Below are 20,151 nucleotides of genomic sequence, written 5' to 3'. Positions count from 1 at the left end.
CAGACAAATAAACCTAACTGTGGGTCCTTGTGAGACTGCTCCACTTTTTGTGCATTTTCTATAGAATCTGCATTAACCAAACTGTTACTAACAACCTTCGCAACGCTACACAGTATGCTGACGTGTGAGTTTTTTCATAAACGTTATTGGTTTGACACCAGGCCAGCTCATTGCCTTCCTCTCGTCAGCTGGTTTGGAGACTGATAGACTCCCGCAGCTGTCACTATAAACAAAGCCTTGCCTTGTGACTTCTTAAAAGCAGATGCCCATTAGGGGCCCGTAGGTTCCACAGGGCGTATACTGGGCCCTTTAAAAAAGCCGTCGAGCAAGCGGCCGTCTATTCAAAGGTGTCACAGTGGACCTGGCTGTAAATGAGAGTAAGGTGACATGTGAGACTCTTGCGGGCGGATTTTGTTTGCTCTGTCGACAGAAGCCTTCTGCGGACCGGAGAGGGCTGGCATCCCCAAGACCTTACAGCTCTGAGTGTGGCAGCCAATTAACGGGATTAGAAAAAGGGACAGAGAGGGGAGAGAAAAATCCCCGGACTCCTGGCTAACATCTACATTGTCAAAGTGATAAGGTTCGAAGGTACATTCATTAACTGCAACGAACACACATCGCATCTCTGTGGTTCTCTCTTCACTTCACTTAACACAAACATGCCACACCACTATCCACACACTTCAGCAACACAATAGCTTATATTAAAGAAAATTTTGACATTTCATGGCACACTTAAAAACACCTTTATCGGATTATTACTTAGCTAGTTTACTGACTTTATACACCCACTAATAATGACTTCTGGACCTGTTTATTTAATATTAAGGATATGATATCCCATAACAGCCTTTCTGACAATAGATCAAGAATCATATGTTTAGCAAATGTTTTGACTATTTCTAAAGCAATGACATTAACACATTTCTAAGGGTTCACACCAGACGCGGTAGAGGCGGCAAGCAGGAGTGATTTACATGTTAAGTCAATGCAAAGACGCGATAAGGCATCCCAGCGTTGCCGCTGGAAACACGTGATTCGAAAAATCTGAACTTTGGCGGATTTCTGCACCGTGTTAACCAATCAGGACCTTGCTGTAGTAGTGACGTGATTACAGGAAGCGAGCGAAGTCTCAGAGGAGTCACAGAAGCCCCTCCCATGACGCAAATTTTCGTGTGAATGTCTCGAACGACTACAATTTCGCGCGGAAATGAAGCGAGTAAACTCAAATGTTCAAGCGTCCAACTACCACGAATAGCGCAAATTGAGAAACACGCGAAACACGCGAGTTGAAAAATCTGAACTTTGGCGGATTTCTGTGCCATGTTAACCAATCAGGACCTTTCTTTAGTGGTGACGTGATTAAAGGAAGTGAGTGGAGTCTTAGCGGAGTCGCAGAAGCCCCTTCCATTACGTGAATTTCCACGTGAATGTCTTGAATAACTAGAATTTCATGCAGAAATGAAGCGAGTAAACTCAAATGTTCAAGCGTCCAACTACGCGTGAATAGCGGGAATTGAGGCGTTGCCGCCGGAAACACGTGATTCGAAAAATCTGAACTTTGGCGGATTTCTGCACCGTGTTAACCAACCAGGACCTTGCTTTAGTAGTGACGTGATTACAGGAAGCAAGCGGAGTCTCAGCGGAGTTGCAGAAGCCCCTTCCATAACGCAAATTTCCGTGTGAATGTCTTGAATGACTAGAATTTCATGCAGAAATGAAGCAAGTAAACTCAAATGTTCAAGCATCCAACTACGCGCGAATAGCGTGTTTTTGCCGCCTCTACTGCAGCTGGTGTGAATGCACCATAAGTGTGACTTAAGTGTCAAAATGTTTTTTGGGGACACTTTATCTTAGAGACAAAAAAGCAAAGGTGTGTCTTACCGAGAGCAACTGTTCCCATTAGAAAAGGTTTTCCGATTTGGGTGAAGTCATTTGTGGTCTCCTGGTGAACTTCTGAACCCACTACAAATGTCACGGCCACCTTGGGGCAAAGAAATTATGACAGACTGTAAGACGCACAGCAGAGAGCATCCGATGTAATCCAGACCACCGATAGATTCTCATTTCACATGACATTTGCAGGGATATACAAAAGCAGAGAAAAAGCGCAATGACAAATATCTTGGTAGCTCCTGTCAAGGGTTACAGGAAATGCCTTGGGGCCCTACAACCAAAAGTGTTTTACCCAAAATTGATAGCATTTAATGTCATGGCTAGTAAAACTGAAAAAAGATGGGTGCATACTGTATGAGAAAGAGAGAGACAGAGAGAGAGACAGGCAAAAGTCCTTGACCTGGATATTTGTGGCGCATGTCTACGTATCTCACAGCTGAAATAATATTTACAAGCACTATCTGATAAACAAACTGAATAATTGGGATCATTTATTATTAGCTGCATGATTTGAGGCTTGACACGGTGCAATTTTTAATCCCAGTGCTCAACAATACAGATGGCCGATGGCTCAGGACCAATGTGTGAGGTATTTGGGCCAGCTGATGAAAGCATATATGTCTATGGACAGTTCTGTAATGTTTTAAACGTTGTGAATTTGATTAATGTAAGTATGTCACAAAGATTAATGTACACAGATATGGTTGTGTGGGAATGTGAAAATGACTTATTGAAATAATAAATCTATTGTATGCCAAAAAAGTGAATTTATAGCTTGTATGTGACATTGCAACTGTATAGTTTCCAACGATTATGCAAATTATAATGAACAACGAATAAACTAATCAATTATTTGTTGTAGTCTTTTAGTCTAATTTTAACACATACATATGGCACATACAAAAATGTAATTACACTGCATAACATGTCTTCACTGTATGTGATTGGGCCAGTGTATGTAAAAATACAAACTACTACTACAATTAAATCTTTATGGTTGAGCCGAGTGAGCTTATATACAAAAATCCTACATAAACATTCAATTCTGTGGTTTAGAAAGTCCACAATACTATGACTTTAAAATACAGATTGTTCCTCATATGTCAGCACTGGTTTCCAGTGATACCCCTGAATCACACATTCATATCTTATTTGGCCTTATGTTATTATTTTGTTCCAGGAAGTCACAGGACCTTCCTGTTGTGTTAACCTTAATTCTCACTATAGCCGGACCGCAAAAACACAAAGCCATCTATGAAAGAGATGGCAGGGCAGAACGAAGGGTCTGCGCGTCTGTCAGAAGATGACAGCCCACCTGTGCGTCCAGACTCTGTGTGCGGCCGAGCCCGAACTGTGAGATTGTTAATGGAATTTTGTGGCACTACGTGCTGGTGAGAGAGAAATGAGAAACACCCTGCCTACATTTCACTGCCCACACATGCAGGGACAGCAAATTACTCCCAATTTCTCTCTAGAACTGAGAGAGTGACAAGTCTGTTTGGAAAGACGGATGGACGGACAAGCAGACGGATTTTTTGCCGTCTTGTGGCTGTAAACAAGAAATGAAGCAAGGAGAGTTGGAAAATCAAAAACATAAAAACAAGTATTACGAGGTCAATTAGTGTGCAAACAACACATTTATTAGATGTCTGTTGTGTTTAATGCTTAGTCAAATTTGTTGACTAGCGATCTGAAAGGAAGTAGTAATAATCAACAAAATTTGTTTTTTGTACACGATGTGACTATACAAATCACAACACATAAATAGGAAAATGTTTGTGTTATTTTGTCACTTATTGGGAGCAGTTTGCTAGGTGGAGCCATTCACTTCCAGTCTTAGTGCTAAGCTAAGCTAGCAGGGGCTGCGTCAGACAGAGTTACAGCATGCACGGAGATGAGAAAGGTATGTATGGACTTATCTAAATCTGGGGGATACAGTGAATAATCTAAATTCCCAAAATGTGGGCATGTTCCTTTAAGTCTGTGTAAACTAATTTCAGAGAATTGTTTCTAAACACATTGTAAATACTAGAAATATATTGCTGAAAAACATTACAAAGACTATGTAGTCCTGAATTTTGGAGTTAAACACTGTTAAACAGTTTTTCCACATTTCTGTGTTCAGGATTATTTGGGCGGGGCTAAAACGGTGACTTGATGAGGCACTTGAGCCACCAAGCACGACTCCAGCCCTAACACAATCGCGAGCATCTATTCAGGTTGCAGCGGTATATGAAAGTTGAGAGACACGGCAGATGCGAGTGGGCGTGGTTTCAGCGGAGACACGCCCCCAGCATTTGAGAGCACATAATCCTGCCCGTTTTTCCAAGATTTTGGTAACTTATTTTATGTACTTGCCATTTTTCTAATCAATCAAATTTGTCTGGGTGTTTAATAACACATATTTTTGTGGTGTGACAAACTGAGGACACATTTAACTCTTTCCCTGCCATTGACGAGTTATCTCGTCAATCCGCAGTACAGCTATTATCCACCAGATGTTCCGCAACTTATAAAACCCGGACGTATCGCCCTAGGGCAAACAGCTGTGTGTCTGTGTAAGTTTTGAGGATCGCTCTGAATCTGATCTCTATCAAAAGTCCTTCACAAAAATGGATTTATCTCAGCTTTTTGCTCAAAATGTGGTGTTTTTGAAGAAACCTACCCATATTTGAGAGGTGATCTAATGAAGATAGGATGAAACATTTTTTTGATTGAAAGCAAAGGGTCTGTTCTTTCATTTGATATATTGTGTGTTTATATATTTAAAGAAGAAAATTTGATGGGAGGCAATAAAATCTTGAAAATCATGAAAAATGCTGGCGGGGAAAGAGTTAATATCAGACTTTACACAGACTTAATATGCTCATATTAAAATATATTAGTGTTCCTGTAGCGTTTGTTACCATCACAAAAGATTGTTGGTTTGATCCCAGCGAAAAAACACATACTGTTTAAATTTAATAAAATTTCTTGTTATGCACTGTCAGTTACTGATTACAAATTACATGTTTTGTAGTCAGTAATATAATCTCTTAGATTACACAACATTGGTAACGTAATCTGACTACTTTTGGATTACATTTAGATTACTTTTGACAAATCTTATCCAATTTCAAATATATAAAGAGGAAAACTATATTCAATTCTTTTTCACCAACAAGAGCCTTAAAAACTAATTTTTAAAGTGCAATGTACGAACAGTTAATACTTCAGAATAATTTATTTACAATTTTAAGTAAATAAAAGAAAAACAGCAACATTGCAAAAACCATATTGAATTCACTGCAACAACGCTGCTACGTCTAAAATTTCACCTCACAAATAAAACTGAATTGTTTCTTTAAACCGCGAGTTTCTTTAAAAATGAAGTGGTGTCTATACAACCAGACAGTGATCAAACGCTAAGTGCTGCTACATTTTGCATTTTGTCTCGTTGTTGCTAATCTCCTGTGCGATTTCACACCCCTCCCTCTCTCCCTCTGAAAAACTTGAACATTTACGAACGTATATACGCGTTAGGTAAATTTATTAAAACAAAAATAGAAGATTTACTAAATTGTGAACATCTTATTGGCATATTGTGAATAATATGTAATCATGTAATCCATAAAAAAGTAACAGTAGTCTGATTATGAGTATTTTAAAATGTAGTTTAATCTGATTACAAGTACTTGATTTTTGGAATCTGATTACGTAATCCAGATTACATGTCATCCGTTACTACCCAGCTCTGTGCACTTTAAGTCACTGTGGATAAAAGTGGCTGGCAATGTTGTCTGTATATTGTATGGTACTGGCTGCTTGTTAACTCTTTCCCCACCATTGACAAGTTAACTCGTCAATTAAAGGATTAGTCCATTTTCTTAAAATAAAAATCCAGATAATTTACTCACCACCATGTCATCCAAAATGTTGATGTCTTTCTTTGTTCAGTAGAGAAAAAATTATGTTTTTTGAGGAGAGCATTGCAGGATTTTTCTCGTTTTGATGGACTTTGATAGAGCCCAACATTTAATACCCAACACTTAACAGTTTTTTTCAAACAGAGTTTCAAAGGACGACAAACAATCCCAAACGAGGCACAAGGGTCTCATCCAGCGAAACGACTGCCATTTTTGACAAGAAAAACAAAAAACATACACTTTTAAACCACAACTTTTCGTCTAGGTCCGGTCCAGCGCGACCTAACGCAAATGCGTAGTGACGTAGGGAGGTCACGTGTTACATATATAAAACGCACATTTGCGGACGATTTTAAACAATAAACTGACACAAAGACATTAATTAGTATCAGTTGACATACAACAACGTAGGAACGGTCCTCTTTCTCAACACTTGTAAACACTGGGGCGGAGTTTCGCGTTCGTCCTCTGTGACCTCTTGACGTCATGACGTATTGCGTGGGGTCAGCTGGCGCATCACGACCGGATCTACATGACGAGAAGTTGTGCTTTAAAAGTGTATATTTGTTATTTTTATTGTCAAAAATGACAATTGTTTTGCTAGATAAGACCCTTCTGTTTGGGATTGTTTGTGGTCCTTTGAAACTCCGTTGAAAAAAACTGTTAAGTGTTGAGTTAAGTATTAAATGTTGGGCTCTACCAAAGTCCATCAAAATGAGAAAAATCCTGCAATGTTTTCCTCAAAAAACACAATTTCCTCTCGACTGAACAAAGAAAGACGTCAACATTTTGGATGACATGGTGGTGAGTAAATTATCTGGATTTTTCTTTTAAGAAAATGGACTAATCCTTTAAGAGAAAACGCATCCCTGCAAATGACAAGTTTTTCCAGCATCTGTAATACCACTATTATGCACCAAGTAGTGCTATTGTACCCGGAAGGGAAAACAGCTCAAAAAGAGAACAAAGTGAGGTAGGATGAAACAGATGAAACAGAGGGTCAGTTTTTTCATTTGATATATTGTATGTTAATATATTTAAAGAAGAACATTTTCTAGAAGGCATTAAACTTTTGTAAAAATCATGAAAAATACTGCCGCTGGCTGGCAACTTTAAAAAAAAAACGCTGGCGGCGAAAGAGTTAATAGTCTCAGGTGCCTTTAACTGTATCAAATTGGGCTACTGTAAAACCTGAATTTACCATACAAATGCAGAGAGATGACATTACCGCCTCATTTCTGAAGACCACCACATGCTGCAGAGTCTAAGTGTCATTCCATTTTCATAGAGGAACTTTCAGCTGAAAATGTGACTATTAAATAACCATTATTATTTCTGAGAAGCATGCATATGCACAGTACTCTGAATTGAACAATTTTTGTGTAATTGCAATTTTTGCATTTTTTGTGGGCGCAGAAGAGGCAGGCGGAGAGCTTAGCAATTGTCTGTAAGTAAACATTTTGGGAGTGGAGATGAGTGACCTGGATTACCGAGAAGAGCTCGATAAACTCTGGAAGAAAAAACAAGATCGTTCAAAAAGTGGCTTTCTGTTTCCTTTTAAAGGCTTGTGTGATAGAAAGCGATCGAGCAAAGACTATGATCAGCCTGCTTCAATCTTGACATCGTCAAAAATCTCGAGCGAGGAAAATGAAATATAAAAGCACATTGAGTCGTTCGCTCAAATCCAATGGCTTTGTCTGAGGGCGCCCAACCTTCTATTTCTGCTGTTATGAGCGAGGCTGGAGCTGAGAACAAGAAGTGGAAAGGGCAAATGTGCTGTGTTCCATCAGGATTAACCTCTTGCTTATGCATTAGTGGAGAAAAAAAATGCAATTTTCTTCACTATTTGACACAGCAGCCATGAACACACACTGGGGCGTGCACATTCGCCCTCGCTCCGAGATGATAAACACAAAGCACACAAACTGATACAGTCGGACAACAAAACACACATCCGCCAACCAAACATCTTTAGCACTTTCTAAGTAAAGCAAATCCTCTTTAAATGCATGAAGGCCACTCCAGCGACTCCAATCTTCTAATGCACACATGGGACCAGATGATGGACTGAAAGAATCTATTTCACGGAGAATCAGGATGAAGGTTGAGGGCGGAGGAGGGGGGCAGGTGATCGGAGCTGGCCGCCGGGCTGACAACAAGGCTGGTGAAGCTGACAGCCCATAACCCCTTGATTTAGGCTGTGGCCTTTTTGCATGGCAAAACATGAGAGAGAACTTGGCTTCTGCACTAAAACATTCCCAGAAGAGCCGAGTAGTTGAAGAACCTCGTTGGGAGTCAAATTATGGCACTTATACTTGCCAAGGACTTTACTATTGCTTTGCTGTAATGATGGTTAAATATAGCCTGCTTGGAAGAGATACACCTCACCAAAACAGTTTTGAATACTGAGAGTTTGATACACGTATAGGGCAGCACAATAAATCTATGAAACCAGCTCTGGTTGTGTATTTTTCAGATAAAGCTAAATAGTGAGAATCCAACTTACGAAAAAGAAACACAAAGTTCTAGTATAAAATAAATACGCATTGCTATGCAATCATATTGCATGCGCATTCATAATTATTTGTGAAATATCTGCTGAAAAAATCTGACAAACTCATTCAAAAAAAAAGTGGTACTTTTTGTCCTTGGGATAAATCATCCACTTTTGTTATATGGACAGGTGCAAGAGTTTGGGCATTTAACAACATCTTTTGTGTTTCAGAGAAAAAAACAAGGTCAGCATGACATAAGTGTGAGAAATTATCACTTTTATGTTGACTATTTTCATGTTTGGGTGAATTATTTTTTTATGTGCCAAGCTTTGTAGCTTGGCAACTGCAAATGGCTAATTACAGGCGAAAAACGCTCCTTCGACTAAAAATTGTATCACTAACCCCCTTGTAATTTATTTTTCCATGCAAAGTCACGGCTAACTGCAGGTCACTTTGAATGATCCACAATGTTCCAATTGATTATGTCACAATAAACACAATTAGCTAAAAAATGTAGGCGATAAAGCAAAAAAGCACAGTTTGTTCCCCGAAGTGAATAACAGGGTGAATAAATGAACGTGGCTGCTCGCTGAGGCAGTGATGCAGTGTAAATGGCCTATTTTATCTCAGGCTCTCAAAGGGTGAGGTATAAATACTCTCTTGACCATATCGCAAAATGGGACACAAACCGCAGGTAAGTAGAAAAGAGAGTGGGTACCTATTTGAGGTTTCCGAAAGTGGCAACCCTAAAAAGTGCATTTTTCAGACAAAGAGGTCATTTCCGGACCGATCACACAATAAAATGAGCAATAAAAGGTGTAGTGAACTTTTCTGTTGTCGATTTAAGCTATTCAACTACTGCCTACTGGAGGCTATGATGTTTTATGAACAGAGCTGAACATAGTATGTCAAACTCTAGGGGTGTAGATCTACTCTACTGGGCGATGTGGGCGGAGCCAGACAGCTGAAGAAGGCCTGGTCTACTGACATTGATCTGTTTGGTCTGTTTAGGCCTCGCAGCAGGGCCGGTATCACAGCAAGCTTCGGTACCAACAAATGTAATACCAGTGCAAGTCAATGAGGGCTGAATGTAAATAAAGCATCATATTTGTTGCTGATGTTAATTCATCAGTGGACTATTTAAATGAATACAACAATTTTCATTTTGAGTATTACTTATCTTGTTGAACTACAAAACAGATAAGCTGATGCAGAAATTTGGGAGATGACACGAAAAATATCTGCACTGAAATAAGAACCGGGCTAAAGTCGCAATATTTATGTTTTGCCCGGCATTGACACGATTGTCGCTTGTGTGATGTTATATTATGGTTTGTTTTTACTTTCTAATGATAGAAAAGAGGTTCCTAAAACAAATGACATAAGAATCAGCAAGTTTTTTTGTGTCTAAAGTAAACAAAGTGACGATCAATGTTTTAAAATGCCAAGTTAAATTATTTTTGCGCAGAATAATAAATCATAGTGTCAATAAAATCATTAATTTCAGTATTTTTTGTGTTATAAATAAAAGTTTATTTATTGTGTAAGTCTTAGTTTTTAATCTGTCATTTACACAATCACAAGTTACATTTTTAGCGTCATTTTCATGGTTTAATTGAAGAGTTTCGTTGCAAAACGAGATAACCATCGTTTTTTTAATTGTTCAGAAATCTCGTTTTTTGGTTGTGCATTTCAATTAATTTCAATACAACTGCAGTTTGTTTGTTTTGATTTAAACCTTCATAACTTAAAAAATTCAGCTAAGTAGCACCATAAAACAAAATAATAACATGATAACATAATAATAAACATGTTTTGACAAAAAATTTAAAAAATGGATTTATCTCGTTTTGCAACGAAACTCTTCAATTTACGCTCTAAATCTCATACCGCATTGTCCCGAATATACATTTTTTTTTCACGAAAATGTAAACGATGCTGCTTATAATTGGGCTTTAGAGTCTAGACGATTACATGAATCATACAGTACTGTACACCCTCAAAAATGCAGTAGGTGGCGCCAAATACAAACGAACAAGTTCACATTTACTAAAGCAACCTAATAAACTACATGCGTTTTAAGTAAGGGAGACCTGTATTGTTATATTAATAGGTTACATGTTTTTATTTTCACAATAAGCTGGACACCCTAGGCTAAAAGGCTGTTCACATTATAACAATAACTATTGCGTTAACTATAACGATAATTATATTAGTGTCCACATCACCAGACGATTACTCACTCGCGCAAATCACTTGCCTTCTATGACATCAACTAATATTGGAAATTTCTTGTAAGAAAAACGTGGCAATTGTTTATTGTTTAATAGCGGGTAACCAGCAACAGATGTCCTCAACATGCTGCGTTTGCGTAACTCTAAACAGTAAATCTAATAGTTTATGTAATCTAATATCTTACCTTTTGGCGTAGTCAATGTAGTAGGGAAAAAGCATTACAGAGTCAATTTCACAGCAAATGCATCAATGCTGGATACCTAAAGTAATTTTATGTTATGGACCTCAACAATGAGCTTCTCCACCGTTTTATCTGTCATTTCAAGTGTGTGAGCACTTGAAGTTCAAATAGATTTGATTGGATGTCAATGGTTTATCGTTCATCAGGTGGAGAAATAAATAGCTCAGAAAGTGATCCCATCGATATTGTTCATTGTTCAACTCCGCTATTCTCTTTAATATAATACGATTTTAAAACTATATTTTTACAGTTATCGTTATAATGTTATCAAATCCAGATGGACTGCAGGTTATATTTGATACTATATGTCATATGAAAAGTATTAAAGAACGTGGGGAACCAAACTGCTCCACTTTGACTTATGAAAAGTATTTTCAAATTAAAACATTTTCTTTACAAAGACGAGTTGGTCTTCAAAAAGCATTTTAAAGCAACACCAAAGAGTTTTTTTTTTTACCTTAAAATAACGTTTCCAATAAAGTGTCAGTGGTTCTTCCACTCAAAACAGGGTGAATGGCACTTTCACATTCGCTTTGCAGCCCTCTATCGGCCAAAACCGCACTAAAGTTTCCAACCGTTGGGCTGCGGTCCTGTAGTTCGAGTGAAAACTACAAAAACTTGCTTTACGGCAGACCTACAATCCAATCAGAGCCAGCTATGCTGCAGTATTTACGACAGTGGTAATGAACAATTACGCTTCTAACCTGTAGGGGGAGCAAAGAGCAATAAGTCTTTAGTATTGCTTTAACAAAAGATACACTTAAAAAAAAGGGGGGTGGGGGGTCGTCTTTTATTCTGGATAATATTTAAATTAGATTACGCAACTTTAGCTGGGGTTTCACAGTCGGGCACATATTGTAATACACCTACTGTATTTTTTTACTCAAAAGATATTTTTGGAATACAATGGACAGCTAGAAAATTTCTCTTCTACTTTCCAAAAAAACTTCTTTTTTACAGTAAACCTGTGACATGCACAAGTCAGTCAGGAATAAGTATTACAATAGAGCCAAAACTCTTCTCATTCCCATTCTTCAAAAGCATGTAAATAATAAGAAAGATACATTTTTGGATTGCCTTAACAATGAAACTGGAATTCAGCTGTAATCGACTGTACATTCAGACAGCTTTTTTTAAGTGAGCACTGGACAGACTCATCACTTTATAAGAATGTTTCCATTGTTTTTTTGTGTGTGTTTGAATCATGTAGGGCACAGCTGGGGTTGATGTAAAGTATGTTAGTTGAAAGAAATAGCAGATTGCCTACAGTTGTCCATTGGCAAAGGTCTTATGTTCGGCAGCGAGTAAGACTGGCTGCACTCGGGCTTAATTGCCGCATCCTGAAAACCCGAGCCGCGGGCTGACAGGTTGACATTTACATGCTTTGAGAGACATTTTTGATTGTGGTTTTATGAATTACATGATTAGAGGAGATTTGGCCAGCTATTCTAAGACACGGTGCAAGCAGATTGTGCCGATTAGATAGCGATTCCCAAAAGCCAGGCCTCACGCTAGCTGCGACATTTAGAAGAAGTGATTTACCAGCTCGGCAGTGAATTGTTATGATGAGGTTACAACCTTATGGATTCCTGGAGTGTGTTTGTGATGGAGTAGTGAAGCTCTTCAGCAGAGACAATAAATAAATCATCATGGAGAGAGAAAATAGATTTTTTTCTATCTCTGTCTTTGCCTGACATATTGTGAAATCAAAAAATCGTTTGAAACTTTAAAGTAGAAAGAATCATTAGTAACCAGTGTCTCAGATACGAGACAAACCTGATTAACCCCAGCCCATAATGCCTAACTAGACAAAATGAGCAAACATATGGAGACTCTTAAATTAATAATAATTTTTTAGCATCTTAAAATGGTTCATTTGGTAATGCTATAGGCTTGTTATGCGACTCTTAGGTCACTAATTAAAACCTGTTGCACATTACTGTAAGTAATACAGTGATGGTTTTTTAGGTATCTACCAAGGGGCGTGTCTACTAAACAACATCTTTGCCTGGGTTGCGTATGTGTGGGGCGGGTCAATCAAAAGAAGGTCCAGATTCTTTTGGGTTAGGGGCGTGTTTGTTTAGGTGATTTCCAATGTCAACAGTGGCTTTCAGAGATCATGCACCCCACCTTAACTCTTAAAAAAAACGCTTCCCTGCCAATGACGAGAATTGCTGGCTTTCCGCAATACCGCAATACCACTTCCGCAACTTATACAACCCGGATGTAACGCCTCACGTGAAAGAAAAAGAACTCTGTGTATGTTTTAAAGATTGCTCTGCATCTGATCTCTATCAAAAGTCCGTCACAAAAATGGAATTATCTCAGCTTTTTGCTCAAAATTGGTTGTTTTTGAAGAAACCTACCCATATTTGAGAGTTGATAAAAAGAGAACGTCTCGGTTACGGATGTAACCCTCGTTCCCTGAAGGAGGGAACGGAGACGTCACGTCATGACCGACGAATTGGGAACTCGCTTAGAGAGACCAATCTGCTTCGAATACTACTAAAACGCCAATGAACTTGGCATTGAGATATTTGCATAATGCTGGCGCCGCCCCGCCAGGTGCGTATATAAGGCGCACGTGCAAATAGAGAAATCAGCTTCTGTTCGCTGAGAAAGCCGGAAGGTGACCGGCCTAAACAGCAGGTGGCAGCACCTGTGGCGACGGGACGTGACGTCTCCGTTCCCTCCTTCAGGGAACGAGGGTTACATCCGTAACCGAGACGTTCCCTTTCAGTCGGTCACTACGACGTCACGTCGTGACCGACGAATTGGGAATCCCTACCAAAACGCCACTAGGGGCTGACCTCTTCCAGTGTCTGCATAAAGCCCTCCAAATCCCCTTAAGGGAAATGGAGAATAGGATAAGGCAGAAAGGCCGGGCACTAGATGTTCCTTTAACCCACAGTAGTGCCAGCGACTGGGAAGCGCCCTACCAGAGCGGGATAGGAACGCTGCGGAAGCCACCGCCCCTCTTAAGGGCTAATGGTGGGCGAAGTCAACCGTAGTTGAGATAAAAAATGACAGCCGTGGCTGTGTAAGCAAAGCAGTGCTCTGCTAAGGGAAACGTGGGCTGGTAGGATTAACCCCACGGAATAATACTCACAACGGAACCCGTTGGGACACAATGTGGGGCCCTGGCCAAACACGTAGGTTCGTAAGAATACAGCTAGTGAAAGGCTGACAGCCAATGCTCCGCAACAAAGGCTGTCAAGGCAGTGGAGAGAGCAAATCAAACCATTACGCATTTTTGCTCTGTTAGCCTTCCATACTGAAACTCAATTTGGAGCCTCAGTCGGAGGCTGCAAGCCGACTTGCGAGTCTGCTCTCCGTGCCCTCCCTGGTGAGGAAAGAACACGAGAGGATACAGGCTCGATACGAACATTGTAAAATCTAATGAACGTATTAGGTGTCGCCCAACCAGCAGCTCTACAGATGTCTGTCAGCGAGGAACCACGAGCTAAAGCCCAAGATGAAGCAACACTCCGTGTGGAATGCGCTCTCAAATTAAAGGGGCAAGGAATGCCCTGCAAATTGTAAGCTAGGGCGATAGTATCAACTATCCAATGAGACATCCTCTGCTTAGTGACAGCTTTCCCTTTCTGCTGACCACCATAACAAACAAAGAGCTGGTCCGAGGTCCTGAAGCTTTGCGTGCGGTCCACGTAGAATCGCAGTGCGCGTACGGGGCACAACAAAGCCTCGGTTGGGTTTGCCTGCTCCAAAGGCAATGCTTGCAAGCTCACCACTTGGTCTCTGAAGGGAGTGGTGGGAACTTTGGGCACGTAGCCTGGTCTGGGTCTCAAAGTCACGCTCGAGACAGCAGGACCAACTGAAGGCACGACTCGTCAACAGAGAATGCATGTAAATCTCCTATTCTCTTCACTGAGGCCAATGCTAGTAGGGTCAGAGCTTTCATTGATAAAAGCTTCAGACTCGCAGACTGCAAAGGCTCGAACGGAGGACTCTGAAGCGCTTTCAGCACCATGGACAAGTCCCAGGGAGGAATAGAAGGGGGGCGCGAGGGGTTTAGCCTGCGAGCGCCTCTTAAAAATCTAACCACCAAATCATGCTGGCCCACTGATCTGCCGTTAATAAGTGAGTGATGCGCAGATATAGCGGCGATATCAACTTTAATCGTAGAGGGTGACAGCCTACCATCTAACCTATGTTGAAGATATAAAAGCACGATGTTAATAGGGCATTCTCTGGGGTCCTCGCGTTGCGAAGAGCACCAAGTGACGAAAAGGTTCCATTTTAACGCGTAAGCCCGTCTCGTAGACGGAGCTCGAGCCGCGTCAATCGTGTTAGATACCGCCTGGGGCAAATCACTTAAACCTTGCGCGCGCTCAACGACCAAACGTGGAGATTCCACAGGTCGGGGCGCGGGTGCCATAATGTGCCCCCTCCTTGAGAAAGAAGGTCCTTCCTCAGGGGAATCCGCCAGGGAGGGGCTGTCGCGAGGAGCATTAGTTCCGGAAACCAATTCCTGGTCGTCCAATATGGGGCGATCATTAAAAGGCTCTCCTCGTCCTGCCTGACTTTGCACAGAATCTGTGCTATTAAACTCACTGGGGGGAACGCGTATTTGCAAATGCCCCGCGGCCAGCTGTGTGCCAACGCATCCACGCCGAGGCTGCCCTCGGTTAGTGAATAAAACAGGCGACAATGGGTATCGTCCGGTGACGCAAATAGGTCTATCTGCGCACGACCGAACTTCCTCCAAATCAGCTGGACCGTCTGGGGGTAGAGTCGCCATTCGCCGGGGCGCGCCGCTCGGGAAAGCGCGTCTGCCGCTGTATTGAGCGAGCCCGGAATGTAAATGGCACGAAGGGACCTCAGATGCTTCTGACTCCAAAGGAGGAGATGACGAGCGAGATGCGACAGGTGACGAGAGCGCAAACCGCCTTGACGGTTGATATACGCTACAGTCGCAGTGTTGTCTGAGCGCACTAGTACATCCTTCCCTCGCAGCTCCGTAGCGAAGCGTACGAGTCCCAGATATACTGCCCATAACTCGCGGCAATTGATATGCCAATGCAACTGGGGTGCTGTCCACACCCCCGAAGCCGTGAGCTCGTCGTACGTGGCTCCCCAGCCTGTGTCGGAGGCATCTGTGTGGACAACAGCATGCCGGGAGACCTGTCTCATGGACACGCCGGCCCTGAGAAACGTGGGGTCTGACCACGGGGGGAATGTTACGCGACACGCAGGTGTAATGGTTACACGATGGATGCCGGCGCGCCACGCTCTCCTCGGGACTCGATCGTGAAGCCAACGCTGAAGCGGTCTCATATGGAGCAGCCCAAGCGGTGTCACGGCCGCTGCTGCTGCCATACGCCCCAGGAGTCTCTGAAATTGTTTCAGAGGGACCGCATTCTTCCCTCGGAATGAACCGAGGCAAGTCAGAATTGATTGGATGCGCTCTTCTGTCAAACGCGCCGATAAATCGATCGAGTCCAGTTCCATACCGAGAAAAGAGATCCTCTGCGTAGGGCAGAGTTTGCTCTTTTCCCAATTGACCCGAAGACCCAGACGGGCGAGATGTTGAAGTGTTAGATCTCTGTGTTCGCACAGCGTCCGCCGAGAATGCGCTATTATAAGCCAATCGTCGAGGTAAGCCAAAATGCGAACACCGCTCTCTCTCAGGGGCTTTAACGCCGCCTCCACTACTTTTGTGAACACACGGGGAGAGAGAGACAGCCCGAACGGTAAAACTTTGTATTGATATGCCCGACCCTCGAACGCAAACCGGAGAAACGGTCTGTGACGAGGGAGAATGGACACATGAAAATACGCGTCTTTCAGGTCTATCGCTGCAAACCAATCTTGGGGGCGTATCGCACTGAAAATTTGCTTCGGTGTAATCATCCTGAAAGACCTCTTCTGAAGAGATTTGTTCAGGACACGCAAATCCAAAATCGGTCGTAACCCGCCGCCTTTCTTGGGTACTATGAAATACGGGCTGTAAAAACCCAATCTCATCTCGGTAAGAGGGATCGGCTCGATCGCGTCCTTCACCAGCAGGACTTTGACCTCTGCACGCAGTACATGTGCATCGGACGCTTTCACCGTGGTGAAACGTACGCCCGAGAATTTGGGAGTGTGCCGATTGAATTGAATTTCGTAACCGAGGCGGATCGTGCGTAAAACCCAACGAGACGGGCTGGGAAGCTGAAGCCAAGCCCCCAGGGACCGTACGAGAGGAATTAACGGCACTACCGGTGTACCCGCGGCGGGGCAGCGAAGCGAGACAGGTGTGACTGCAGGTGCGTCTGCCATGACAGCATAAGCATCTACAGTATGGGTGTGTGTGATACTGACCTGAGCCCGCTGAGGGAGACGGTCGTCCGGTCTCCTCAGCTGAGGACGCGGACTCCGAAGGGGTTGCTGGTGGTCCGGTCTCCGTAGCGGAGAACTCAAACTCCTCAGAACACCCGCTGGCGATAGAGGAGAGGGAGGAAGAGCATCTGACTGCCCGCTCACATTTCTCTCGATCCTCTGGAGACCTGAAGGAGGAATAGGAATGCACTCTTTTTGTGGTTTTGTGGGTGCCGGCTGAGAAGCCGGCGGAACAGAAACAAAACGAAACCAAAGATTTTCCACCCGGCCCTCTACCGGTGGAAGGAGCGGTGCCATCACCGTCTCCCGCTGAGTGATCCCATCCAACTCCAGGTCGCCCGTCTCAGGGCCGCTTCGATTTCCGTTTGCCACGGGAAGCGGGTGGGGCGGGCGGCCGACGGCTGTTCCCTCTCCGTGGTCTAGAAGACCTTCTAGCGGGGGGGGGCGGAGGCAGCCGCCGGAGGGCGCCCTCGGCGAGGAGCAGACGGGGCCGCCGGCGCTGGAGGGCGAGATGCAGGTCGCTTGCGCTGGGGCATGATCTGAGCGATCGCCTCCGTCTGCTTCTGGGCGGTGGAGAACTGCTGGGCAAACGACTCCACCGACTCACCGAACAGGCCTGCCTGGGAAACGGGAGCGTCCAAGAACTTGTTCTTTTCTGCATCCGTCATGTCGGCCAGACAGAGCCACAGATGGCGTTCCTGGACCACCATCGTGGACATCGCACGACCAATCGCCTGCGCCGTGACCTTCGTAGCACGGAGGGCCAGATCCGTAGCGGCCCGGAGCTCCGAAAGCACAGGCGAGTCGTGTCCTCCCTCGTGCAGATCTCTCAAGGCCTTAGCCTGATGGACCTGCAGCAACGCCATAGCGTGCAGGGCTGAAGCCGCCTCTCCGCATGCCTGGTAGGCAGCCCCCGTTAAACCGGAAGACTGTCTGCAAGCATGGGAGGGGAGGGTTGGGCGATCCTTCCAAGAGGGAGCGTTGGCCGGACACAGCTGCATCACGACCGCACGCTCCACGGGGGGGATCCCCGTATAACCCTTAGCGGCTCAATCGGTGAGGGAGGTGAGGGGGGAGGGCTGAAACGGCCGTAATCTGGTAGAAAACGGCGACCTCCAGGTCCTGGTCAGCTCCTCGTGCACCTCGGGGAAGAAAGGTACCGGCGGAGAGGGCTGTGAAACCCGGGCAGCTCCAAAGAACCAATCATCCAGGCGGGACGGTTCGGGCTGGGGGGGTGAACCCACTCCAACCCTACGGTCTCCGCCGCTCGAGAGAGCACGGCCACCATCTCTGGATCGAAGTCCGGCGTCACGACCCGTCCGGAAGGGGGGAGGATGTCCGGATCCTCAGAGGGAGAGGGCCCACCCTCGGATGCTGCGGTCTCCGTGGACCCGGAGGGAGGCACGACAGATCCTACAGACATCGTAGAACACGACTCTGAAGTCTCCATCGGCACATCAACCGGCTGTGGATGAGGAGGCTGAGAGCCGGAGGACGAATCCCCCGACCGGCTCAGCACAGTGATGCGGAGATCGTCTTTTGAGAGCTTCACGGCCGCTCCGTGGCGGCGTTCAGAACTCGCTGGACGTGGGTTGCGTTTTTCCCGGAGGAAAGACAACCTTCTCCGCAAATCCACAAGGGACATGTTCTCGCAGTGAGAACACTTACCCCCAGCGAACGCTGCCTCTGCGTGCTCGATGCCCAAGCACGGAAGACAACGCTCGTGACCGTCCTTCGGACCCATATACTTCCCGCATCCAAGATCGCACGGACGAAAAGCCATCCTGAAAAGGACGCTAATGTCCGGATATACGAGAGAGTGGCTGCATTTAACAAGGCACAAAGCTCTCTCGTATCACTCTTTTAGGGAAATTCACTCAGATGCTCAGTTGATGATGCGCACAGGGAAAGGCAACGCACACACTAAACTCAAAACAAAAAAGATGTAGAGCCTGTGGAATACTGCGAATCGTCCGCTGTGGTACTGCCAGTCCAACCAACTTCCGCAATCGATCCCAACAGAGTAAAGTAGCTTCTCAGTAGCAGATACTGCCGGCTTTCGAAGCGATAAAAAGCTGATTTCTCTATTTGCACGTGCGCCTTATATACGCACCTGGCGGGGCGGCGCCAGCATTATGCAAATATCTCAATGCCAAGTTCATTGGCGTTTTAGTAGTATTCGAAGCAGATTGGTCTCTCTAAGCGAGTTCCCAATTCGTCGGTCACGACGTGACGTCGTAGTGACCGACTGAAAGCGAACTAAAGAAGGTAGAATAAAATGTTTTTTTTTTTTGTTTGAAAGCAGAGGTTATGTTCTTTCATTTGATATATTGTTTTTTAATATATTTAAAGAAGAACATTTTCTGGAAGGCCTTAAACTTTTGTGAAAATCATGAAAAATGCTGGCGCTGGCTGGCAACTTAAAAAAAAAAAACGCTGGCAGGGAAAGAGTTAACAACATCTAACAATACTAACCCCACCCCCCCATGGTTCCACTTTATACATACTGTAGGTGTCTTTAATTTCAATGTACATATATACGAAAAATGTATACAGTGCCCCTATTGTGTACATACATGTTATTAAATTGTACTTACATATAAAGTGTTTGGATGTACGTTCACCCTTGACCTTATACCTAAACCAACCGCTAACCAGAACATGGACATGCTCAGTAAAAACGTATCAAATGTTTTTCTTACAGGTATGTAAGTATTTAAAGACACCTGATATAAAGTGGGTCCAAACAACGACTATGGTATTTGTGATTCGACTGTATAATCACGAGTTCGCATTTAAGGAATAGTTCACTTTAAAACTAAAGATTAATGATAATTTACTCACCCCCGAGTTATTTAAGATGTTCATGTCTTTCTTTTCTCACTCAAAAAGAAATCACTGCAAAAATTATTTTTTGTCTTGTTTTTCAGTACAAATCTAAAAAAAATCTTACATCAAGATGTATTTTCTTGATGAGCAAAATGATCTAAGAAAATAAGTCTAGTTTTTGACAGTACATTTGTGCTTAAAACAC

The 20,151-nt window shown here is 43.5% G+C and overlaps 1 protein-coding gene across 3 annotated transcripts in view; it reads right to left on the bottom strand.

The window, feature by feature from the left end:
* Positions 1-20,151, bottom strand: part of LOC129428205 (uncharacterized) — a 175,221-nt gene that overhangs the window by 96,299 nt on the left and 58,771 nt on the right. For all 3 annotated transcript variants that reach the window (XM_055185147.2, XM_055185146.2, XM_055185148.2), the window contains exon 9: positions 1,885-1,984. In XM_055185147.2, coding sequence (XP_055041122.2) covers positions 1,885-1,984 — 100 coding nt within the window. The remainder of the gene's footprint in view (positions 1-1,884; positions 1,985-20,151) is intronic.

Source organism: Misgurnus anguillicaudatus, chromosome 14, assembly GCF_027580225.2.
Source record: "Misgurnus anguillicaudatus chromosome 14, ASM2758022v2, whole genome shotgun sequence".
Classification (NCBI taxonomy): domain Eukaryota; kingdom Metazoa; phylum Chordata; class Actinopteri; order Cypriniformes; family Cobitidae; genus Misgurnus; species Misgurnus anguillicaudatus.
Note: the sequence above shows the minus strand (reverse complement) of the source record. Positions and strands in the feature narration are given on the sequence as shown.